Here is a 26,529-nt window from a genome sequence, read left to right as displayed (position 1 = left end):
TTATCACTAACATTAATTGATTCGGCTCAAAACAATCTCTAGTATTAATGTTTCTCTCAGATGATAGGGACAGTCAGCTCCAGCAGCTGATCTGGGATCGGGTGTGTTTCTCTCAGATGAACCGGACAGGCAGCTCCAGCAGCTGATCTGGGATCGGGTGTGTTTCCAGCGTCGCTCCGCCCTGCAACTCTACGCTCATTGCTATTCACAGGGAGCGTCGGTTGTTCTTCTCCGCGGAGCGAGGCGAGCCGGCGGATGACAGACCACTGACTGACAGTGTCGGCGGATGACAGCTCCTCACGTGCAAGTATCCGCATCCTGGTCCGTCCAGCAGAGAGTCCGGGGCTGGTTGGATCATTATATTTCCTCGTGGGCAGCGGTACAGTACCTGTGACGGCACAGAGATGACGTTATGATGGCGTCCCGGTAACAGGAGCATCCCGCCAGCTCCCTGACAGAGACCGTCAGCTGACGTCACACATTTCGCCTTCTGCAGATTCGACTCCACTTGTATTCTGACCCGGATCTGAAATGCTGAAGGCGCTGGTGAGACACGTCCGTCGGTACCCCTGGGCCTCTAACGTCACGGTGTACGGGTGCCTGTTCGCGGGGGGGGACCTGGTGCACCAGCTGCTCTCGCGCAGGGACAACATGGACTGGACCCACACGCGCAACGTCGCCGTGGTCGGGTTCGGTTTCCATGGCAACTTCAGCTTCTTCTGGATGCGCTTCCTGGAGCGGAGGTTCCCCGGGAACTCTGCCCGGATGGTGGTGAGGAAGCTGCTGCTGGACCAGTCCATAGCCGGGCCCCTGGCCACCTCTGTCTTCTACACAGGTCTCTCTCTCACACACACACACACATGCACGTCTCTCTATAGTTGTCATATAATATAACCCTAACCCTAAAACCAAGTCTTAAACAGTCCCTTAAACAGCCCATTGAAAATTGTCCTCATTTCCCATAGATGTCCTTACGCTGCAGGGTCTATTTTTAAAATGGTACTCACAAAGATATAAGTACAGGAACACGCACACACACACTCACACACACACACACACACACACACACTCACACTTGTCTCTAGTTGTGAGGACATACATTGGCATAATGCACTCCCTAGCCCCTTACCCTTAACTTCACTACTAAATGCCTAACCCTAATTCTAACCAAAACTCTAACATTTGAATTTGTGTGGACCAGCTAGAATGTCCTCAACAAGAATTGGCCCTCATAACTATAGATAGACATGTGTGCACACACACACACAGACACACCCACACGGGAGGTAAATAGTTAACTCCAAGACAGATCACATATCTGTCAATTTGTAACAGAACCCGCGTCATCTCTGTGCTCCTGCTTGTGGGCTAAAGATCAGCTGTGGTTCATTGTCCCATGAAGCCAACCTTGACTAGCAGAGGTCACATGAAAAAAGTTAAAACTGATTCCACTGCAAAGAGAAGCGTGCTCCAACAGATACCGACACACGTGTCAGTCTGATATCAGTTCATCAGTATAATCAGTGGATTGGAGCTGAAGGACTTTTATTTCATGAGGTGATTTTGGAGCCTGAGAACTCACAACAATGTTTGATGCTTCCTTTAATATTTTGGTATTTTATTACAATAGAAATGTTGCTCTAAAGGAGGCCACCATTCAAATCAAACAAATACAAACTGGTTGAAAGTTGAAAGGTAAAATAAGGTAACTCAGTTCTAATGATTCTCACAGCAGGAAAGCCAAAACAGCAGGATAAACTAGAATGGTGAGGTGCATACCTTCACCAAGGCCCAACAGTCACCTTAAATCACGCTTCACCAAATTTCAAGTACTAATAGAAATCAGTTCCCTAAGTTTGCCCGATGTTTTTCATTAAGATCCATGAACTATTATTATTACCTGGGAAAACGTAAATATGATGTAAAATGCCCTAACTTGTGAGTGAATCCCCGGCCTGATCCAGATCCACACCAAAATTGAATGGGCTCTTCCCTGACTCATAACACGTCCTTCCCACAAGTTACGTAGAAATCCAATCCAGTAGCTTTTGCGGAATTTTGCTGATTCCAGACAAACAAACGTGTTAAGGGAGGGAGAGCTCATAGATTTTGATTTCCCTTACTCCAATAAGACATACAGCTCCCACTGTGTGTCTGGTTTCTTGAAAGTCTAGTTCCCCCGTCTGTCTGTGAATCTTCTTATCTGTCACATCATTTTCCATCAGGCTCCCAGAGAATAATCCCCCCCCCCTGTTGTCTGTGTCATCCAGGTGTCAGCTTCTTGGAAGGAAAGGAGGATGTCTTTGAAGACTGGAGAAAAAAATTCTTGAATACGTATAGGGTGAGTTGCAGCAGAGACGACCTGTCAGTGCTTGTTTTTTCCTGTCAGCATCAACTTCGCGTGCCTTCCGCTGACATATACCATCCACGCTGATGCTCTGTGACAGTTGACTCGTGCCATTTCAAATCAAACAGCGAGAAGATGACATTTGCGAATGGCGTTTTTTCAGTTTTGTCTCTCTTTTCAGACGGGGCTGATGTACTGGCCGTTCATGCAGGTAATCTCTCCAGTGAATTCTTTGCATTAGGAAACCATCAATAGTTAGAAAATTGAAGCTTATAACCACATCTCAGGGTCACGTTAGTGGATCTTTGATATAGATTCTCTTCACCTCCATTAATGTCAGGTTTTTTTTACAATATGATGAATTTTGATCCATAGAGCAACCTTTCAAATAATAGATGTATCCCAATTACAAGAGCTGCATATTTTTGCTGACCAAAAGTATGGAATCTTACATCAATACTAGCAAATTATTTTTTTGAATTTTAGGACCTATTATCCACATATTTAAGTATTTATTATATGTACCAGTAAAACAGCATTAATATGGTGCAATCTCTATCTTTCCCCCAGTTTCTGAACTTTGCCTTCGTGCCTCTATTCGTACGGACCACGTTCACCGGCTGCTGCGCCTTCGTCTGGGCCATATTCCTGTGTTTCTCACAGCAGAGCGGCGATGGCACGGCCGGTGCTGCTCTGAAATGGATGTTCTCCAATAAACAGGATGAATCAGAAGCCACAAAGGAGAAAGTGGAAACTGAAGTCAAGGTACCGGCGCTCAAAGAGGGAACAGCAGCGTCTAAATCTACTCAGAACTGAAACACGCTGAGCAGGAAAACACTGGTAGGAACAGGATACGACTGGTCCAGTGGACAGCTGTCCTGTCTGTGGTTGATGTTGCACTGACACTGGCAGAGTTTGACTCTAAAGTCTCAAAGTAAAGTGTGACATATGCTGTAAGGTGGTTTGGGACTGTATGTATGAATCTACAGCATATTTTTCAATACTTCAACAAGATATATCAGTTCCATGGGAAAAGACATTCAATCCCATTCTTCTTGTCATGCTATATTTCTCGGGTTTTAATTTCAAACACACATGAGGTCTTCTAATGTCTGGGACAGATGGTGTATTGATGGATGTTCCAGATTCCTCAGATTTTCACCTAAATGAAAAACTGGAACGAGTGGGCGGAGATCATTTTTAACACTATGTGAAGTGGCAGCTTACACATTAGCTCAGATCTTAAAGTTCAATACTTGAAGAACTATCATTCTAAACATTCAAATAGGGCTCTTTCCTTATGAGCAAAAGTGCTTTGACTGTTATTTGCATCTGTAACAGAGTGCCTGTCTGTATTCATTCCAGCTTACACTAGGGGCACACTGCACAAGTACAAGTTTTTACATTGATATTTATATAATTTGTATTATACATAAGGACCATCATGCACTGAGCAAACAGGAGGGATGTGGAAGAAAACAGCTTAAACATATCATAAAACACATGTTTGTTTTCCACATTTTAACTTTTTTTCTCTACATCTAAACAAGTGCAAATGAAATACTACTGAATACCTCGAGTTTGTCTGATAATTATTTAACAACTATTAACAGCATGAATGTTGACTTGCTACCTGCTTGATGTCGTACTTGTACTTCACATGTGACACTGTGGAGTGTTGCTTTGCCCGGTTTTCAGATTGTTTTAACACAGTTTGCTATTATAACCTTTTTCTCCACGTTTGACCTCTGTGAAAATGTTACATTATAGGTTTCACTTGTCAGCAGTGACTCTTGAAATGTAACATCAGCTCCTTCTACAGTTTTCTACAGAGGTCATTTTATAAATAGAGAGCAGCTCAGTATGAGACCTGACTGTTATTCCTATACATAGAGTGTAAAGGGTTATGGGAAAGTACTCCCTTCTCTTCTCAGGTAGATAAACAAAACATTCACACTTTTGCATGTTTCATTGTGTTCCCACGTAATAATGAAAGTCTTGATGTATCTATTTTTGTTTTTCCCAGCTAAATTGATACGGTGGTAATGATACTAAAGCATTTGAATTGGTGCACAGAAAAAAAACACTATCTCTTTCACCAGACTATTAAACTGCACACTTAATTATTGTCACTTAATGTACTGTTCTATTTTGTGTAAATTAATTCCTGATTATTTTTACACTGATGTGCTACACTGGAACTGAAAGGTTAAATGAATGAATATTCAATTTGTTGATATCAGCAACTGAAAACTAGAATAGTAGAATTCTGTCTAAATGTTTTTGACGGGTTTTAATATCACGAAGAACCACATAATATATCGAACAATAATTTTATTACATTTTGTAATGTAAATGCTAAATTGAGATAAACACTATTTATTGTTGAATAAAATGAAAACACCCCCTTGGATTCAGTGTGATTATTGAACAAGCATGCAGCTATAACAACAAGAAACCAGCTGCTACTCTTATTCTGCTACCAGAGGTGCATCCTGGGTGGGTTTTGGCGTGTGTTCAGTATAACTCTCACTCATCATTTACATGCAGCTCTGTCTACATCTCTTGTGGGAATATATTGAGCATAGTTTGTTCTTTGAAAAGTCTGCCTGCATGTAAACAGTAGCTTTATTCTGCAGCTTGTGTTTTCATTCTCTGTGACATCTGTTTTGACTCGCGTCTACTTCTGAGACTCCTAAAAGGAAAGAAGAGGCATATAACGTGCCTATAAATAAAGGTATGTCTAATTTTGTATCAGGCTCCTCCAACAGATTCCATTTGTCTAATTTTACCTCCTGCAACCAGAGCCCCTTGTGTGGAAACACATGCCATTTAACCCTTGTCAGTTGAATCAGCATGTAAATAATAACCAGAGGTACACTTCAGAGACAACTGCAAACAGTCATGGCCCTTTATCTGTCGTTCTGTGTGTCTGTGTGTCTGTCTTTCTGTCTGTCTGTCTGTCTGTCTGTCTGTCTGTCTGTCTGTCTGTCTGTCTGTCTGTCTGTCTGTCTGTCTGTCTGTCTGTCTGTCTGTCTGTCTGTCTGTCTGTCTGTCTGTCTGTCTGTCTGTGTGTCTGTGTGTCTGTGTGTCTGTGTGTCTGTGTGTCTGTGTGTCTGTGTGTCTGTCTGTCTGTCTGTTTGTCTGTCTGTCTGTCTGTCTGTCTGTCTGTCTGTCTGTCTGTCTGTCTGTCTGTCTGTCTGTCTGTCTGTCTGTCTGTCTGTCTGTCTGTCTGTCTGTCTGTCTGTCTGTCTGTCTGTCTGTCAGATGAACATGTCTCAATCTACATTATCTGAGTAACTACAGCAGTGCTCAGCAACCGACAGCCTGCACCCAATAATATTTTTTCCCACCAGATCAGATAATTTGTTTATTTCCTTTCACCATATCAGACTAACACAGACGTTAATGAATGTCCCCGGCGCTGGTGTGCGTCATGGCGACGATGGCCGCCCACATTGAGTCAGGTTCTGCAAAAGGTTACTTCCAGTTAACGAGTGTCGTGGCAATTTCTACAATCCCACCTTAACAACCAGGAACGAGACACAATTCTCCTGCAGTGTTGTCACACTTTAATGCTCAGAGCGTGGTACATACGACAAAGGTTAGTTTGTGATATGCACACCGATGGGAAGCAGTTCTTTGTCTTTATACATTTGGCTCATCCCTCCCACTCTGGTTGGGATTGTTACAAAGTCAAAGGTCAGGATCTTCTGATGAGATCCAGGCCACAATGCCTTAGTTAAAGCAATCAGGCCAAGATTCATTCAGTTGTACAGGACAGCGCATGATCAAGGTTACATTGTATGAGAATCAATCATGATCAATCAAAGGGGAAATTAACATGATCATATTGTGGTCAAAATGTTTTTTCTCTCCAGATTCACCAAAATGCTTGTTCATTGTGGGGACTGTTTTAATTTTTAAAGTGATAGTTCACCCAAAAATGAAAATTCACTCATTATCTCTTCCCCACTATGCAGGTGGGTAAGTGTATGAGTCCACAAAACACTTTTGGAGTTTCAGGGGTAAACAGTGTTGCAGCCAAATCCAATACAACGGAAGTGAATGGTGATCCCTTCTTCAAAAAACAGAAAAACACGAATCCTCCATACGGCTCCTGTGGTGTCATCCAAGTGTCCATAAGCATTCAGATTCGATTCGAAAGGAGATCATTTACACTTTAAGTGAACTATCCCTTTAAGGCAGGGCTCTTTCAATAAGCGGCCCGCGGGCCGAATCCGGCCCCCGAGCTGCTTTGGACTGGCCCCCGGAGTGTGCTTAAAAAAGTGCTTGGAAAAAAAAAAAAAAAAGCACTTTAATGGCACTAACTCATAGCACTTTGTAGTTTTGCTTTATTTTGAACCGGGCCGTGGGTCATTTGGTACCAGGCCGCCCAGAAAGAATAAACAACTTACATTATTTCCGTTTTATTTATAATCTGATTCTGAACGGTGTTTTATTTTGAAAAATGACCGGATCCTCTCCGTTATGACTCATGCTTTACGCATGTCAAGAAGCTTGTCTCGGTCACATCACTTTTTCGCTGAACACAAACCCGGACCCATTTGTCAACAAACCAGGTGAATCCAGCATGTCTGTGCAAGGAGAAGATCAGCTGCTGGAGATCGCAAATGATGGCGGCCTCAAAAGTGTGTTCGAGAAAACAACTCTACCGGTGTTCTTGATTAAAGTCACGGCAGAATACCCTGAGATCGCCACAAGAGCACTAAAAACTCTGTTGCCATTTCCGACATTATATCTGTGCGAAGCGGAGTTTTCTGCTGTGACGGCAACCAAAACAAAATTACGGAGTAGACTGGACATCAGAAACACACTTCGGTAGTCATTGTCACTATTAGCCCTATTGGGACCGCCTTGTTGCAGAGAAACAGGCTCAGGGCTTCCACGGATTCAGCGTTGTGGTTAGTTATAGTTTAGTTGGATTATATTTGTCATGCACTTTATAGTTGTTTTTTATTTGTGATTGATTCATTGTTACTCACTGTTGTGTTGTTGGTGCAATGTTACGAGGACGCTGCTAATAAAGTTGCATAAGAATACACATCAGTTTCACATTTATTATTATTATATTTAGAAAATACCCCAGTTTTTATGCTAGTCGTTTATCATTATATTTTGTCGTATTTATCTGCCACATAGTGACATCAGTTGAATTTTTTTTAATTAAGGAATTAATTTGTAATTTTAAATAAATTGTTAATACGCAGCCTCGAATTAATTATTGCGTGGCCACGTATTTATAATTAGAATGAATCACAATATAATTATTGAACAAGTTAACAAGATGACGCCCGTGCACGCCTTGCTGGTAAGCAACCTCTGTGCGCTTTGAAAAAAAATTAAATCTACCAATGTAACCAGAGGGCCTCCGTAGTGATGCAAAAAGTGATGAAAAAAAAGGTTCGGGACCCCTGCTCTAGAGTGCATCACTGTGACCGTTCTGTACCGTTCAAGCTGCGCTAACGAGACAAAAATGTCTCTCTCCACCTTAAAAAAACAAAAAAGTTGAAAATAGGCAGTTCAAAAATGAATGGACAGAGAAATACGTATTTATTACTGTGGATAGTTAGCCTGACGTTGTCAGACTCATTATTCTAGTCAGAATATGAGTCTGAGACCGCTCCATTGGGCTGTGATTATGGGGCGTGTTTCAACTGAACCAGGAAACCAGATGCCTCTTCGCGCAATTGGATAGACCTACAACCAATCAGAGCAACGTAATATGTGACGTATGTCAAGCGACGCATAGTTGTTGTCAGTTGTGTGTTTCAGGAGTTTATTCACTCTCTAAATAAATAAATGGAAATGCCGCTCGTATATCCACCGGAGGCAAAGCCCCCAGGAAGCAGCTGGAGACCAGGGCTGCTCGTGAGAGCCCCGGCCGCCGGCGGCGTTAAGAAGCCCGCGACGGATCTCTCTCAGAGCCTCGCTACCGGCCCGGGACCGCGACCTGCCCGGGACCGGGACCGCGACCCGCCGGTCCCGAGGCTCTTAGAGAGATCCGTCGCTACCAGAACTCCACGGAGCTGCTGATCCGCACGCCGCGCTGCAGAGCTCCGCTGTCATGGCTCTGCAGGAGAACAGCGAGGAGGAGAAACGACAGCTAATCGTTTTTTTCAAGCATACACTTCCTTGTTGCTCCAACATTAACAGCGTCCCAACATATGTGTCTTTTTGTCTCATATGTGCTGAGGAGCGTAGCCCCCCCACTCTCTTTTTATTTATATGACTGCTTGTGTGGCCGCAGCATCGGGGCCAGCTGATAAATTAAACTTTTTATGAATCCCGTAGGAAGAACGGCTAAACATCTGTTCGATCTACAAATGCCTTGATCGTGTTCCTCTGTTCCTCTTTCAAAATGAATGCACTGTCGATGTCTCTGAAACAGACTCGATGGAAGCATCAACACATCTCAGCTCATAGATATAAACACTATATATGTATCTATTTCGACCTCCCTCAGACCGTCACCACGGTCTTAACACGAATGATGTCCTCATCTCCCTATCCTCGAGACCAAATATCAACAATGTCACGTGAGTGACCTTAAGGGGGCTGGGCTCACCGCCCATAAAGCTCCCCGGTGAGCGCGGCCGCCTCCTCTTTTCTTCACTCGCCTCATCCGAGACCGACAGGTAAGTAAGATATTTTGGGACTCCACTTTTATCAATCCGACACTTTTGTGCAGGCGCCTTGTGTCCCTGAGGATTGTTTGTGGTTTTCTCCTTCTCTAAAAGTGAGGCAGAGGGCTACACTGCATGTGTTAAGCTCTGCTCTTTGTTTCAGGCAGCTTAATTAGCTGCACCTGGCACTAACTACTCATGTTCACAGCTTTGGGTAAGTATTGTTTATCTCGTGCTGTTTGTGTCCATACAGAGTTTGTTCTCTTACAGGAGTGAGTAGAAAAGTTGGGAAGCTTAATCAATAAATAATATATCCCTTAAAACTGATTTGGATCGGGGGTGCCCCCCCCTCCTCACCCGGTAACTCGCTGTCCGCAGGGAGTGGGGTTTCTCCAACTCCCCCTCGTGCGTTCGCGCACAGTGAGTGGAGGTGAGTTAAAGCCAACCTTTTCACGTTTATTTGCCTTTCAAAAATGAATAAATAAACCGTGTTTGAGGCCAGGTAGTGTCCCCTTTTCACCTCTGTGCGCAGCAGGTGGGATTGTTTGCCTGTGTTCCCTGTATAAAATACAGTTGGTTATTGGTTATCACCCTTTGTAGGTGCTATTTTGTTTCCCTTAAAGCCCTGTTCGCAGTGGCTGGGATGTTGTTCTCTCTCCACCCCCCCACCCCCCTTGAAAAAGGCACCCCGTAACTCGCTGTCCGCAGGGAGTGGGGTTTCTCCAACTCCCCCTCGTGCGTTCGCGCACAATGAGTGGAGGTGAGTTAAAGCCAACCTTTTCACGTTTATTTGCCTTTCAAAAATGAATAAATAAACCGTGTTTGAGGCCAGGTAGTGTCCCCTTTTCGCCTCTGTGCGCAGCAGGTGGGATTGTTTGCCTGTGTTCCCTGTATAAAATACAGTTGGTTATTGGTTATCACCCTTTGTAGGTGCTATTTTGTTTCCCTTAAAGCCCTGTTCGCAGTGGCTGGGATGTTGTTCTCTCTCCACCCCCCCACCCCCCTTGTTTTCTGCCATTGCAGGCATACAGTGGGCATTTTCAGGTGAATTAGTTATTTCACCCCTTCCTTCGTTTTATGTGATATTGGCCAGCTGTGATTAGCCTGTTTATAAGATCCCCTTTACCAGCTATCCGTAGCTGCTGGGCGCTATTGTTTATATATTTATTCTTAAATCACAAAAGTAACACATAAATGTCCTTACATTTGTGCCATTATTGCCGGGGTATCATGGATCCCCGAGATGGCCACCGTGAATGCCCGACTTGTTTGGGCATGGCACATTTAATGGATGATATTGAGAACCCCTGTGTGGCAGCAGTGGAACTGCCTGTGGAGGAGCGTGTTAAAAGAGCCAGATGGGTGGAGCAGTCTGTTCGTGCTGGGGCCGTGCAGCCTCTACCAGACAAACTAAATGAAAGGGGACACACCTCAAGGAAAGCCCCCCGAAAACGTGGGCATGAGCACACCCCTGTTCGCAGGCGGGACTCAAGCGAGACACAGGCTCCAAAACCTTCACAGAACCCAGCTGGTCAGCATGATGACACTCAGCTGCAAATCCTAGCGGCCATACGTGGTCTGTCAGACAGGTTGGGTAGAGTTGAGGCCCAGTACCCGGCCACAACAGCTAGGGCATCGAGGAGGAGAATGTGGTTCACCCTGACATTCTCTCTCTCTATGCTCAAAATTCCCTTTTTGAAAGTGATGGGCAGTCTGAGGGTGCTGCTGGGCTAAAACAGCCTAAATCCACACAATGTGAGGGGGCGTCCAACCTCAGCAACATGGGTGAAAGTGAGCCTTCACCCATGGACGTCATCTCAAGGGTTTCAAGTGCGGCAAAAATTGTGGGGCTCAATGTTCCAACTGAGGCTCCTGCTCCAATGGATGGGATTTGGGCCGGCATCACTCAGACCCAGCAATCAGTTACTGTACCTGTGGCTGGTGACTATTTGCACATGCTCAGGAAAGCATGGAACATCCCAAGTGGGGCACCTCAGTTCAATGCAGGTTGCCGGAGACTGACTAAGAATCAGTATGCTCCTGAAACAGGTATGGGGGATATGCCTCCAGTTGAGCGGGAGATGGCAGCCTTAACATCTCTGGGTCCAGTGCGGGTAACCACCAATCCACGCTGTCCCCTGAAAGAGTGTGATAAGTCAGACCGACTGGTGTCTCGGACTTATAATGCAGCCACACGAGCAGCCCGCTCGGGCAATGCACTCGCCATTTTATTGGCAGCTCTTAGGAGAACAGCCAACCCAGAGGACCAGGACACCATGAGCCTGATAGACTCTGCCCTGGTCACTCATTCCCAGTTAACAAGGGACATTGGTGCAGCTATGTCATCTGCCATGGTAGCTCGGAGGCAGATCTGGTTGGCACAGACAACTCTTCCCGAGAATATCAGGAAAGAACTGACCAATATGCCAGTCGTGCCGGCACATGTTTTTCATCCTGACTCCCAGGGTGTGTTAGATAAGGCTGAACAGTCTCGGCGTACCAGAGAGTCAGTACAGCGCACTTTCAGAGGGGCTGCGTCTACCAGGTATAAACTTAGGGGCTCCCAGCCTCCCCACCGATCATCATCCTGGGCCCGTAAGGAGCCAACGGTGAATGACAGGCGACAGGCTACAGGATTCACAGCCTCTGGTGACTCCAAACAGCCTTCACAAAGTCGACGTGGGTTCTATCCCCGTTTTTCGACTAGAGGTGCTCCCCAGAGGAGGCGCCCCCCCAGAGGTCAAGGACCTCGGGGCGGTACAGCCTAGGGGTGGGGGGACACCCGCCGAACTTCATTCTCGGCTATGCCTGGACAGCTGGGAAGAAACTGTGTCAGACCCATGGGTGCTTGCTACAGTATCAAAGGGGTACAGAATTCAGTTTCGGCGGCGGCCCCCCCCTTACTCCAGGATCCGCATGACGATTGTCACGGACCCAGTCCAGGCTCAAATCCTGGCACAGGAAATTTTAACCCTTCTGCAGAAGGATGCAATTATGAAAGTAGATCCAGACGAACAGCTCACTGCCTTCTACTCCACGTATTTCCTCGTGCCGAAAAAAGATGGCGGAATACGTCCCATCTTGGACCTAAGGCGATTAAACGCCTTCATAAAGGTACTTCCTTTCAAGATGCTGACCACGGGTCAGATCTTAGAATCTATCGAAAGAGGAGAGTGGTTCACCTCGATAGACCTGGAAGACGCGTACTTCCATGTGCCCATCTGTCCAAACCACAGACCTTTTCTTCGGTTTGCATTCCAGGGGCAAGCCTATCAGTTCAAGGTCCTGCCATTTGGCCTTTCCCTCTCACCAAGGGTGTTCACCAGAGTGGTTGGGGCGGCCTTGTCTCCTCTCCAGTTGTCAGGAGTAAAAATCCTTCCCTACCTGGACGACTGGCTGATTTGTGCTCCATCTCTTGGCCAAGTTGTAGAGGATACCCAGAGGGTGTTGTCGCATGTACGGTCCTTGGGTTTCAAGGTAAATGTGACGAAAAGCAACCTCGAGCCAAGGCAGCAGGTGATTTTTCTGGGACTTTGCTTGAATTCCCTTACAATGTCTGCATCCCTCACATCTCAGAGGGTGAGGAAGATTCTAGTCTTCCGGAAACGATTCCGTCTCGGCAGGCAGCTACAATTTATCAGCTTTCAGAGGATGCTGGGGATGATTTCAGCCGCAGCAGCTGTTGTTCCTCTGGGCATCCTCAGGGCCAGGCCAATTCAGAGGTGGCTGAATGCCTTCAAGCTCAACCCGAAGCTGGACAGACACGTGAAACTTCGTGTGACACGCACATGTCTCCAAGCCTTACGCCCATGGGCAGACCGGGTGCTCTTGCTCCAAGGAGTCCCCCTTGGGAACATTCCCTCGAGGAGGACAGTGGTGACGACAGATGCTTCCCTCACAGGTTGGGGAGCAGTCTGGGAAGGCAGAATGGTGCGTGGCCGTGGATACCCCCTTGGGGTGGCGAACACATCAATGTTCTGGAGTTGAGAGCGGTTCACCTTGCTCTGAAGGCTCTCCTTTCCTCCATCCAGGGCAGGCATGTCTTGATAAGGACAGACAGCACTTCAACTGTGTATCATATAAATCACCAGGGAGGCACAAGGTCCCTGCGTTGCCTCCAGGTGGAACAGAAACTTCTGTTTTGGGCTTTTCAGCATCTGGCTTCACTCAAAGCAATCTTTATCCCAGGGATTGTAAATCGAGCAGCAGACCTCTTGTCCAGGACTGGTCCTCTCCCAGGAGAATGGAGACTTCATCCAGAGGTTGTATCCCTCCTATGGAGTCGGTTTGGCACGGCTCAGGCCGATCTATTTGCATCAGCAGAGACAACCCACTGCAGGATGTGGTTCTCTCTGGAAAACCAGGGAGGTCCCCTAGGCCTAGATGCACTATCTCAAGAATGGCCGGAAGGGTTGTTGTACGCTTTTCCTCCATTCCCTCTGATTCCCTAGGTACTCAACCGGGTTACCTCGGGCCACTACGAGGTGCTGTTAATAGCCCCCAGGTGGCCAGGGAGGCATTGGTTCCCAACGCTCCTTCGCCTGGTTCACGGTCAACCATGGGCCCTGCCAGTCAGGGCAGACCTCCTCTCACAGGCAGAAGCTCAGATATGGCACCCCAGATCAGACATCCTGCAGCTTTGGGCTTGGCCCCTTCTCAGTACCTCTCTCAAAGGTTAGATGAGGCTGTCCTGAGGACCATAGACAATGCCCGGGCTCCCTCCACTCGGGCTAACTATGGCCATAAATGGAGTGTGTTTTCTACATGGTGTCGCAACAGACAGGAAAATCCAGCCGCTTGTCCTATTGAGCTGATTCTCCGTTTCCTTCAGTCACTTTTGGACTCTAACAGGGCACCTAGCACCATTAAGGTATACGCTGCCGCAATCTCTTTCTTCCATGAGACAGTGGGAGATGTTACAGTTGGTAGACACCCTCTAGTGTCTCAGTTCATTAAGGGAGCACACCGCCTGCGACCAAGCAGGGCTCCATCATGGCAACTCCCCTTGGTATTACGGTCCCTGATGCAGTCTCCCTTTGAACCCATAGGGCAATCCAGCCTTAAGTCTCTATCTTACAAAACAGCTTTCCTCCTGGCTATATGCTCCATGCAGGTGACTCAGGTGTGTCTCTCTGGCCAAACCCCTCGTTTTTGCCTAAGGTCATAAACCATCAGACGGTAAATCAGGTGATCGAGATCAGCACTTTTCAACCTGATCCGGCTCTACTACAGGAGGAAGCCGACCTGCCTATGTTGTGCCCAGTAAGGGCACTGAAGGCTTATATTGCACGCACAAAGTCTCTGAGGGGCTCATACTCTCAGTTATTTGTCTGTTTTGGGGGTAAAAAAGTCGGCCACCCTGTGTCTAAACAGTGTTTGTCCCATTGGATCGTTAATACTATCGCTGAGGCCTATTCTGGACAGAACATACCAGTCCCAGATTCCTTGGTAGCTCATTCCACCAGGAGTATGGCCACTTCCTGGGCTGCTTTAAAGGGGGTCCCTCTTTCAGAAATATGTGCAGCAGCAACATGGAGTGCCCCCTGCACATTCTCTAGATTCTACAGGGTCAATGTGGCTTCCCACACCATTGGCTTCCGCAGTGCTGCTCTCAGCTGCTGGGCGAGGATGTGAGGCGATAGAGTCCTCCGTTCTTCGCGACCCTGATGATACTAGTCATCCGTGTTAAGACCGTGGTGACGGTCTGAGGGAGGTCGAAATAGATCGTAAGTTATGACCATAACTATGGATCTATGAGACCGACCGATGACCGTCACCCTCTTTTGTCACTCAGAACGGGCTGAGGCGTTCAGACAAGGAGGAGGCGGCCGCGCTCACCGGGGAGCTTTATGGGCGGTGAGCCCAGCCCCCTTAAGGTCACTCACGTGACATTGTTGATATTTGGTCTCGAGGATAGGGAGATGAGGACATCATTCGTGTTAAGACCGTGGTGACGGTCATCGGTCGGTCTCATAGATCCATAGTTATGGTCATAACTTACGTTATGTCTCAGCTCTGCAGGCAGCGCTCTCTGGTGACGTGGTTGATTACGTCACTGTAGATCATCTGTCAATCATCGTATAAAGCCCGCCCTGACGATTTGATTGGATCCGATCAGCTCCTGATCTGGCATAGTTTCTCCCCAACGGAGCGACTCCAGACCGAACTTCCCAAACAACAAATGTTGTGGGCGGGGCTAAATTCGTCTGGCACCCAGGCTAGTGGATAGTAGGAACCCGGTATGTTTAATCTGCAATGAGTGCCTCGCCGTGTGTAAAGAGTACAATTTGAGGAGGCATTTGAAGACGGCGCATGCTAACTTTGATGTCACTTTCCCACTGGGCTCTGCTGCTCGGATATCGAGCTTCAAATCTTGTTATGAGGGAAGATGTCAAACTTTATTTCGGTCCTCTACCGATCAAGAGAGAGCAACGGTGGCATAGTTACGAGTGGCATGGATATTGGCTAAAAAGAAAAAGCCGTTTACAGACTCTGAGATAGTGAATGAGTGTATGCTAGCATCCATTGAGGAGCTGGTAGCAGAGGAGAAAACACGAAAAAGCGTGATCGAGCAAGCAAGTTCCAATATCTGACTCGTCAAATATGAGGAGAGTGGAGCTTCTTGCATCGGACGTTTTCAAGACGCTGTTGGACAATCTGAGGAAGGCGAAGTGATGTCTCTGGCCGTGGATGAGTCCACCGATAACAGTGATGTTGCACAGCTGTGCCTATATGTGTGATTTTTTGATGGGGAATGTTTTCGTGAGGATCTGCTTGTACTAATTCCCATGGAGGGACATACTACCGGTGAGATTCTTTTCACCAAAATCATTTCATTCTTTGAAGTGAACTTGGATTTGGCTTGCGTCAACATGTTGGTGACTGATGGTGCACCCTCGATGGCGGGCAGGGAGCAGGGACTAGCTGCGAGGATGGCAGCCGTGGCTCCGCAGATGAGACCACTTCATTGCCTCATCCACCAGAGCCTTCTGTGTGCTAAGCTCAGAGGTGAGTTGAAAGAGGCCATGGACTCTGTCATGGCCATCATAAATATGATCCGGTCAACTTCCAGTTTACAGCACCGCCTTTTCCGCAAGCTATTAGCTGACATGTCTGCTGAACATAAAGATTTGCTTATTCACAATGACATTAGATGGCTTAGCAAAGGAAACGCATTGAAACGTTTTGGGGAGGTAAAAGAACTAATTCTGGTGTTTCTCCGGTCTTCAAAGTTGGAAAAAGCTGGCAAGTTTCTGTCTCTGATGGAAAATGATGAGTTTAATGCCACTGTTTTCTTTTTGAGCGACATTTTCCACCATTTGAATCAACTCAACTTGGAGCAGGGCAGGGATAAAACAGCCACTAAGCTTGTTGAGAAGCTTCATGCTTTTCAAAGGAAGCTCTCACTTTTCTCTGTTGATCTTTGTCCTGGGAAGATGCTCCACTTCCCCACATTGAGGAGGTCTGGCCTACAAATAACAGAAATGATGTCAGGCTTCATTGACTCGTTGAAAAACAACTTTGCCTCAAGGTTTCATGATTTTAGCATCCCCAGTGGCATTATGACATTTGTAAAGGATCCTGTGAACGTTCAATCTGACTTTGCATTGAAAGGAAAGGAGCTTTTATCCTCTGTGGATTAGGAGTCTTTACAACTGGAAACCATTGACATTCAGTCATCAGGTGACTTGCAACAGTAATGGCAGCAGACAGGTTTTGAAAAATTCTGGACCCATGAAGTCAGCTGTGAGAAATTTCCACACTCAAGGGATCTTGCACTTTTTGTTCTGACAATGTTTGGTTCAACATACACTTGTGAGTCATCATTCTCACACACGAATGCCATTAAAACTCACAATCGCATATCCCTTACTGACCAGCACCTACATGACTGCATGCGCATTGCCCTGACAACTTATAAACCTGACTTCACTGCTCTTGCCAAGTCAAAAAGATGCCATTTCTCTCATTAGATGGCAAATGTAGGCAAATTACATGCAAGTTAATAGGCATGTTAGTCAAGCAAGCAATTAAGTTTCATTTTTGTAACAGTATGATTTAATTATGATGTTATTCACCTCATTAATTGTCATGCATTGTTATGTTGTAATTCAATTCAGAGGCCTACTATGCAGTTTTATTTTGCATTTGTTGGTGCACTTGGAATTTGTTCTAAGTAAATTCTAAACAACTGATACAGTTCACCTGAACTGAGTGATTCATTTTAAAACTCATTTCCTTGATAGACTACCATGCACTTTTAAGTTGTTGCAATTCTATTCAGTTCCATGCAATGCACGTTATTGGTGGAGATACATTTGATTCTGCCTGTCACTCAAATCAGTTTAATCTTAAGTATTGAGGATAATGACCAGTAAAGTTGTGTTGGTACAGCTATGTACAATGAAGTGCATGTTTTTGTTAGTGAATTGCATTTCTCCAATTGTCTGTTAATATGGCTTGGTTATTGCTCACCTGGTTTGATTTTTTAATCCTTGGGCCTATGTTGTAAAGCTTTCACAAAATAAAATATATTGACTCCTTCAGTATGTTGCTGTAATTTCTTGTTACCATGATCACTCATATCCTCTGGCCCCTGACTTTGCCTCAGTTTCAAGAACTGACCCCAGCTCCAAACTAATTGAAGAGCCCTGCTTTAAGGTCTCGACCTATATGTAAAGTGCCTGCATGGAGATAATGTATGGAATAACGTAAAGTAACGTAACGTAATAATTTGATGCGATATAAATGACATGTATTTGAATTGAATTCATAGAATCACATCCTCTTTAGCAAATTGTCTTTAAACTAAAAACACAGGGTTCGATTTGTTGTTGCAATGCTTTTTATCGAGTCTAGAGCGTTTGAAAAGCAGTTCATTTATGCCTCAGGACTGTGACTCACTTAACACACTTCTGACATAGCCGACATGCAATGTATGAACAAACAGTAGTTCAATAAATCATTCAAACGTAAATAAACCACACATGTGAACAATAATGAAGCTTATTCATTTTGTTTTACGAAAAACACAGTGTTCCAACTTTATTCTAGACTTTATTATTACAAGCTTCCAGAAGCTGTAAACAAGAGAAAAGACAGTTTGTTGTAGAAAATATATTCTTCATGTCACAATCACAACACAACCTGGACACCGGGTAGCAGGTGTGAACCGGAAACAGGAGAAGTCTGGACAGCAGTGACTCCTCAGCTGTTTTCTTCATGTAACTTCAATGTTACTGTGCGCTTATTGTTCCAGTTTGAACGTCATCTCCTTGTCAGTGGGTGTCACCCTGCATCCTCACACCCCTGCTCGCACTGCGCATGCGCCCTGCATCCTCTCCCCTGCCCCTGCTCTCCATCCTCACACACGGTCCAGGGACTTGAAGAGGCTCGGATAAACATGCTCATCGTCTCGGGTCGCCGGAGCCTTGTCACCGGGTGAAGTCGAGTTCGCAAACAGAGGAAGCGGCACATCCAGCATCAGCATCAGCAGCAGCATCAGAACCTCCACCACATCTCTCTCCCTCTCTCTCTCTCCTCTCTCTCTCCTCTCTCTCTCTCTCACCGACATGGAGCTAAAGAGATCTATTTCGGACAGCGAGCGCGCACTCAGGAGCTACGGCGCCGTGTCGGAGACGGCGTGGACCACGGACAAAGGTGAGCACCGAGCACCACGCAGAGGAGAGAGGGTTCATCTCCCTGTCAGGAAACGTGTCTGTGATGTGAGTGCACGTCCGAGCCGGTGAGCCGCTGCAGCGAGGAAGTGGTTAAAACGCGTGACTCACAAAGGGTTCGGGCTGTTTTCAGCAGCGGAGCTAAAAGGCCCATTTACCCCTCTTCACTGTTTATGAATGAAACCGAGCCAGGGACTATACACACACACACACACACACACACACACACACACACACACACACACACACACACACACACACACACACACACACACACACACACACAGACACACACACACACACACACACACTCACTCAATACCCAGCTCTGATCAATAATTAGTCTATACATTTATACTGATCTTTGAATGTGTGTCTTGAAATTAGTTTAATCAATAGTCTGTCTACATTTTCATATACTCAATTTTTCAGAATACTTAAATAAAATTTGAGTTATGAGTTATGTTATGAGTCATAATTACAGAAAGTTATCAGTCATCAGCTCATAATGAACGTGATAAGCTGCAAAACCATTTAATTAAATGTGTCTGTTATCTTCTCCAATTATCACTGATACAGGTTGTTTTCTTGCTTCATGCTGTATTTGGTGTTTAAACATCAGAAAACAGAATCACAATGTCCAACGTGATTTAAATTTAAATTGATTGTTTTTTGTTTCCATCCCTGACCAATAGACAAACACAAAGATACTTATATATATATATATATTTATATATAACAGAGATATAATACAGAGAAAAAAAACACCGATCGTCACTGTGGAGAAGCTGGAGCCAGAGAATACTGTGCATATGTTCAAGATTCACTTTATTGTCATTCAGACCAAACACAAGACACGTGCGCGTTAGGAAGAAGTTTCATTGCAATCCAGCTCATGAATATAATTTAGAATGCTGTTTCCCACATAAGTACAAGTAAATAAATAAATAAAAGGATAAATAGATAAACGTGCTAAAAATAGACATCAGGATATTGGATGCAACTGAACGAAATGACACATTCTGAAAAAAATTGATAAATAGAATGTAAACAGGAATGACAATTAATAAATAGATAAACATAACAGAAATTGTGTATGTGAACAGACAGCACATTGCACAGACTGTTCTCGGTCACAGGGAAGAGATCTGTCTATTAAGTGGCTAATTTACCAATCATTTAATAATCTCATGATTTCAGGATTGATCGATGAAACCACCGGCTGAAAAATGGCCACAGAGTTGAACCAAAGCCAAATAAACATGATTAGTATCAGAGGCGATTGTATTAGGACTTTCCAGGGGATGAAGGAGGATTAATTCCTGATGTCAACAGACGCAACGCTACAGTGACAACAGACGTGGTGTCAGGGTTCTGCTGAGGACGGCTCGGCACAGAGGAGCAGGGAGTGAAGAAACTTCCAGATGAAGTCAGAGAAGAGAAGAGAGGGGTGGGGGGGGGAAATGCAGCGGATATTTTTAGACACAGATTCAACCACTGCTCCCCCCTCTCTCTCTCTCTATCCCCCTGTGATTCCCACAGACACACACATGCAGCGGGAAAACAACACAGAGCTAAAGCACGGAGAACGTCCCTCTGAAAAACATTCTATTTTGTGCTCACCATCTAGAGTTATCTACTGGGGAAAGAGGAGGAGGAGGAGGAGGAGGGGGAGGGATGGAGGGTGTCAGAGGCTGTATAGCATCATCAGCAGCAGCTCTGTGTGTACAGTGCGACTGCAGGATGTGTCAGGCCCGTCTGCATTGGGTGTCACACAGATACTGACACCCCCCCCCCCCTGTGGTGGAGCCTCCTGTGTGCAGGTTCCACCTCTGCTCTCCAGGATATTTACTCCTCATCTAATCATAATCCCGAAGTCCACTGATACGTGGACGTGCAACAGCATCTGGGTTCAGGTTGGAGCAATGGCCCTCAGAATGTGTGTGCACGTCCCTGCACTGATGAGCCTGTTTGCTTTGAACATTGTGTGTGGTGTGTGATGTGAGGAGCAGTGTCAACCTCACCTGCTCCCTGGTGAACACACGGCTTTTAATCAGTTGTGTTTTCCCTGTTAGGTTTGTAACGCTGAGCATGTGAGAGTGCAGATGAGGGGGAGCTGTTGGAGTTGGCACCTTGCCACCCGAGACTTGATGCTGCTTGGTCTCATTGAAAATGAGCACATGGCTGAGAGTGAGCTGCGTGGGTGTTGGCGAAAGTACAACAGGAGAAAGGAACAAGGGGGGAAATGAAGAGTGTGTTTCATATCCCGCTGCAGTTTCATCAGGCAAACTTTGATTTGTCTGAGTCCGAGTCTTTCTGGTCTGAGCAGACACTTTAACATGATGATTCAACATCAGCGAACTGGGCCCTCAGACTTCTGTCTGCTGTGGTGAGTCAGCTCTGTCTTCAGCAAGCATCGCTGAAAAAAGTACCACAAACACACACACTGCACTTTGTGTTGCTGCAGGAGGATGAAGAGCTGATCCACTCCTCTGTTACACTGTGGAGAAATACTGTGCAGCACATTCGACAGCTCAGAAGGAAATAAGCAAATAGTTTGTTTACCCAGGCCTATCAGGCTGTGGACTGGGAACATGTTCTTATTTATAGAAGGGATTAGTTTACAGCCAGTATGGACAGGAAGATTGAGACAGAATAATTTGAATAAGGACCATATGGATAAGTGAGTTTGCACATGGACAAATAACAACTATAACAAATGTGAACCTTTATTTGACGACATTTTCTTGGCAAAAACAAAGAAAGGAAATATCCAGTTTCTAGCTACTCAAATGTGAATATTTGTTCTATTTCTTTTCCTTCACAGCCCTAATGTTTTTATACATATCCCCTGACACCAGCTTTGGGGGATTGTGTTGACATCAAGTCTCGTTGTGAAGCATTTTGTTCTGGCTCCGGGAAATATTCATGTTCTGCACAAATGTGGAGGAAAACTGTTTATGACTCAGGGCTGCGGAGAACCCAATCCAAGACTGGTGACTGATGGTTTGGTTGTATTGCCAAATTTGACAGTATTGCAAAAACATTTAGTTTTTTCTTTTCTTTTGATTTCTCATTTATCTCTCAAGTGATTTAAGTAGGTAAGTTTCAAAAGGTCAAAATAGAAGCAGCAGAGGCCAGAATATCCTGAACTTAAATCTCTCACCGGAGTCATCCCCCCAAAACCCTGATCCTATAAGTTCCATAGTGTAACTTGTCTCTCAGTAGACCTCACCTCCTGCCTGATGAACATCGTACAACCTCTACACACCCTTCTATTAAAGAGTGTCAAGAGAAAATGCTGACAAAATGATATCACTACAATAATATAAGAGCCACAGAAGGCATCATTATTATATACTTATATGTATATATACATATGTTCCTCATCATTATAAGTCAATGGATTTTAAGGTGTAAAATTGGTGCAGTGTTCTTTTAATGATTTGATATGTGATAAATATTTCAGAGTAAGGAGCTGAATGACTCAAGCAAAGGTGTTGAAGAGGAGGAAACCAGGATTCAGTTAACTCTTAAAATGGGTATCGTACTGTATATGTGTTGGTTGTGCTGTAACATAAGGTCGGTGCAGGTGCCGCAGCATTAGCGGTGGTCAGTGCATTGATCATGGTAATCAGTGCCTGGTCAATGTAGTTAGTGTTGAGTGGTTGCAGTGTCTGTCCATGCTCATGTCAGCTGTGAGGAGAGAGGAGAGAGAGGGGTCTGAGGTACAGCTCAGGAAGGAAATCGTTATGTGCCGAGACCACATTTGATCATTGATCCATGTTCGGAAATTATTTTCTTTGTTTTTATCCTTTCTTTTTTGAAAGTGCCTTCAGTATATTTTTATAATCAGATTTTCTGCAGGCCGCACGGCACACACACATTTTCACATCATTAGTGATTGAAACCTTTCAGTGGAAAACAGGAATTTGTGCTTGAGGCGCTGCTGTGACTAGAAATGTCAAATCACCTCACTGAATTCCATATGCTGCTCTCTCTCCAAACATCATGTGCTCGGCTGCTGTGAAACCCCCCCGACTCAGGGAGACGAGGTGAGAACTGCGTTTGCCAATAAACCATCGCTATTGGAAGGTTTACAAAGATAAAAAAAACAGAATTGATGAATTTAAGGATGAAACAGTCGCATTAAATTAAAGGAGAATGAACCTATGATTATAAACCTCAGCTTGTACGTGTTGTGCCGCTGGAGTCTGTGATTTATGCTGAGTGCAGTGAGTACTTTCAGTCATTTCAAACTTCCAAGCACTGTTCAAGGTGAGATTTGCACAACAGACGGGATCCCAGCAGAGGTGACCTTGTGGATAGTAAAACAGTCTCCTGTTAGTTTCTTCTGCCTCCCCCTTAACTTTTTGATTCCTCCTTATAATAGTTACTGTGTGTGTCGTCCCTCTTCCTCTCAGGTCACTCAGACGTGTCCATGGCAGAGAGCACCATGTCTCCAGATGAGATCGAGGTGGAGATGACTCGTATCCAGCGCCTGCGGGAGGTCCTGGTGCGCCGGGAGTCCGAGCTGCGCTTCATGTGAGTCCCTAAAGTGTCCGTTTTCTGAGTTTTCATAACACCACACGTCCCAGAATGTGACAGAGATTCTCAGCAATTCTCTGTCAAGCCCCTGCTGCTGCTGTCCTCGAGTGGATGATGAAGAGATGAAGGCCTAAGTCGACGCCATCGTGATGCACTGCAAAGGCACTCGATTGCTGTTTCTATGTGACATAAGTGGGCAGTTTTAAGACAGTCTCGGTCCTGAGCGAGGCAGTCCATTTGTCCATTGATTATTCAGAGAGCCTGACAGGAGCTGTGAGTCACCAACATGAACTCACTGGCTCCTCGTCAACAACAGCTTCAAGGATCACGGATCGTATTCTGTATTATCTCTGTCTGAATCCTCGCTGTCGTCATCTCAGGATGTTGAGTCTGCTCTCTCTGGCCAGTGTGGTTAGATGGATGTTAATGAAGTGATCACACAAATGTTGATTTTAAAACTAAACAGATCTGGTGTTTTAATGTATTGTTCAATACACACAAGGCTGCAACTCAATTATTTTCATGATCAAGTACGGTGAAGATCATCACAATTTACTAAAGTAATTTAATCAGTTGTCTCATTCTACTATAGCTATCATTTATTGTTATTAATATTTTAATATAATTTACGACGAGGAAATGCAGCTAATGCTGATATTTGAGCAGCTGTAACCATTAATTATTCAGCATTGTTGAAAGACGACATGAATGATTAACTGATCCGTCCATAGACTAATTGATTAATCAAATAATCAACAGACTCCCAGTACATGTAGGAATGGAAGATATGAGAGAGTATTAATTCATCAACCATCACATGTGCAAAAAATACATTCGGTGTTATTAAATATTGCAGGTTGTGTTGCAAATTAGCAAAATGAAGAACAAACTTAAACCTTTTTTCAGTTTTTTAATTTGTAGCAAAAGTTCAAACTATTCTACTTGAAATACTAGAAATATAGATTTTACAATGTGAGGCAAGGATTTAGTTGTCATTATATACACTTTGCTTTTGACAATCAATCAATTGGAAAAATGCATCGTATTATTATGGAAAAATCTCCATTATTACATTGTAAAACTTTTATAAAAAACAAATTGAGCCTGGAAATAACGAGCCTTGGTCTCAGGCTGTTTGTTTTGTTCACTGTTGAAAAGACTGTACATCAAATCGTATCACCACTGTTACATATAAAAACAGAACAGAGTATTTTCTGGGTCATTAAACCTCAATCATCTGCAGTGTGACGGTTTTTGTGTGGGATGAAGCTGATACACATCTCAGAGACTTCACTTGGGTTAATAATGTGAGTTCACACACCCCCACTTGAGCAGCTTCATTAGGCCGCCACGCTGCTTATTGCTTACGTCTCTGTTGTCAGGCTCTGTGTGACTCAAGACAGTAGAGATGCACACACACACACACACACACACACACACACACACACACACACACACACACACACACACACACACACACACACACACACACACACACACACACACACACACACACACACACAAACACACACACACACAAAGTAGCAGATGGAGTGTCAGAGTGCAGAAGCTGCTGGAATCCACAGATAGCACTGAGAGAGTAAAACACAAGGCAGACCAAGAAGCTAAAGGGAGAAAGCAGGAGGGAGGTGAAAAAACGGAGCAGGGATAAATACACAGGGAGGAGGAGGAGGAGGAGGAGGTGGAAGGAGGCTGTGGATGAGTCATCGGCATGATCTATCACAGGAAGAATTAAATCTTTGGTAGCTGTCACTGCTGTGCAGAGAGAGGGAGGGGGTTTAGGGAAGTGGAAGGGGAAATGTGGAGGCCCCCCCGAGGGTGAGGCGTCACGGCTGCAGGATTGATTTCTGTCGCGTGTTTTTTCATCTGCACACACTCGTGATATATGACACGTGGGGGGCCGAGGCTGTGATGTCTTACTGACAAGTATAACAGCGAATTAGATTAGGATCAGCACAGTGTTTAGTGCTGAGATGAAGTGTCGATTACTCAATTATTCAGGCAAGGCAAGTTTTATAAAATAAGAGGCAATTCAATGTTCTCTACAAAGACAAAGGGAAATATAATACATTAAAACAGGTCATTAAAAAATGTTAAAATTAGTGGGATGTCTGTACCATATTCCATCCCACGCATTTGACACAAAACCACCAATGTGAAACCCAGAGATCCCTCATGTGAGGGGGAACATCAACTAGCAGCGATCGATTCTGTACAAAATATCAGCAGTCTGGACCAACTGATATTGTCCCAAAGTCCACTGACGATAAAACAATTCATGATAATAGAAGTAAAAAGCCAGTTAAATTATTGCATTTTACATCAGATTTTCTGTCAGGGTTGGTTATGATACATAACTCTGTCTAACATCATTTCAGTCAGATAACAAAGTCCAGAGTGGCTGGACTTTGTTATCTCAAAGCCTCTGCTGTTCATTAATCTGATGGAAGCAAGTGACCGTCTGTTTTCTGTGTCTTTTTTTTGAAGGATGGATGACGTTCAGCTCTGCAAAGACATCATGAGTTTAAAGCAGGAGCTGAGGCTGATTGTCGCAGTGCCAGGTACGAGTTCAAACACACAAATCCTCAACAAGTCAAGCTGTTCACTGCAACAGTGAAGCCAAAGTCTCCTGGATACGGTCGACAGATACGTTTGTAAAGGGAGTGACCTCCCTCTCCTTAGCGGTGGCTTCAGCTTTAACTTTGTTCTCCACTGTTGAGGGTCCCTCTTTGTGTGCCCACTATCCGTTAGGGATTATTGGTCTCACTAACTGCACGCTGTCGCACAAAAACTGCCCCTCGTTGACATTCCCGTGAGCCACTGGGGCCTCATGTGTGCAGTGGCTGGGTGTTCTGGCATCCCATTACTTTACAGCAGTACAATGAGGGTCACTAACCCAATGCATGCTGGCTCTACCGCTCCTCTGACATTGTGCATCGCAGCCTTGCTCCCCCCAGATTGGCCTGAGGAGATACACACTGGATCTGCTCGGCTCCACTTTATTTCCAGATGGGACAAAGAGCTGATGTTTGCTGTGGTTTCTCAAATCCCCCTTTTCCACATTAAGATTAAGATTAAGATACATTTATTTGTCCCAAACACATGCACAGACATGCACAAGCACACTCATGCAAGGAGGGAAATTTAACCTCTGCTTTTAACCCATATGGTGCAGGACACACACAGAGCACATAGCCTGAATGGCAGCAGTGCCAGACACCCTGCCTCTGTGTGTGTGTGTTTGTCTAAATATGCACGTTGTTTGGTCTGTTGATGTGTCTTTGACTGT

At 45.0% G+C, this 26,529-nt stretch overlaps 1 protein-coding gene across 2 annotated transcripts in view; it reads left to right on the top strand.

Annotated features, from left to right (window-relative positions):
• The first annotated feature begins 85 nt into the window (after positions 1–85).
• Positions 86–26,529, top strand: part of LOC133016932 (bMERB domain-containing protein 1-like) — a 28,753-nt gene continuing 2,309 nt past the window's right edge. The window contains exons 1-4 of one of the 2 annotated variants that reach the window (XM_061083544.1): positions 86–835; positions 5,704–5,715; positions 23,105–23,216; positions 25,728–25,801. In XM_061083544.1, the coding sequence (XP_060939527.1) occupies positions 532–835; positions 5,704–5,715; positions 23,105–23,216; positions 25,728–25,801 (502 nt within the window). In that variant the 5' untranslated portion in view covers positions 86–531. Of the gene's footprint in view, positions 836–2,270; positions 2,342–2,528; positions 2,559–2,917; positions 4,437–5,703; positions 5,716–23,104; positions 23,217–25,727; positions 25,802–26,529 lie in introns of those variants that run through there. The other variant, XM_061083545.1, reaches the window with a different exon arrangement.

This window comes from Limanda limanda, chromosome 2, assembly GCF_963576545.1.
Source record: "Limanda limanda chromosome 2, fLimLim1.1, whole genome shotgun sequence".
NCBI classification, from domain to species: Eukaryota; Metazoa; Chordata; class Actinopteri; order Pleuronectiformes; family Pleuronectidae; genus Limanda; species Limanda limanda.
The sequence above is the reverse complement of the archived record's forward strand: the minus strand, read 5'-3'. Positions and strand labels throughout refer to the sequence as shown.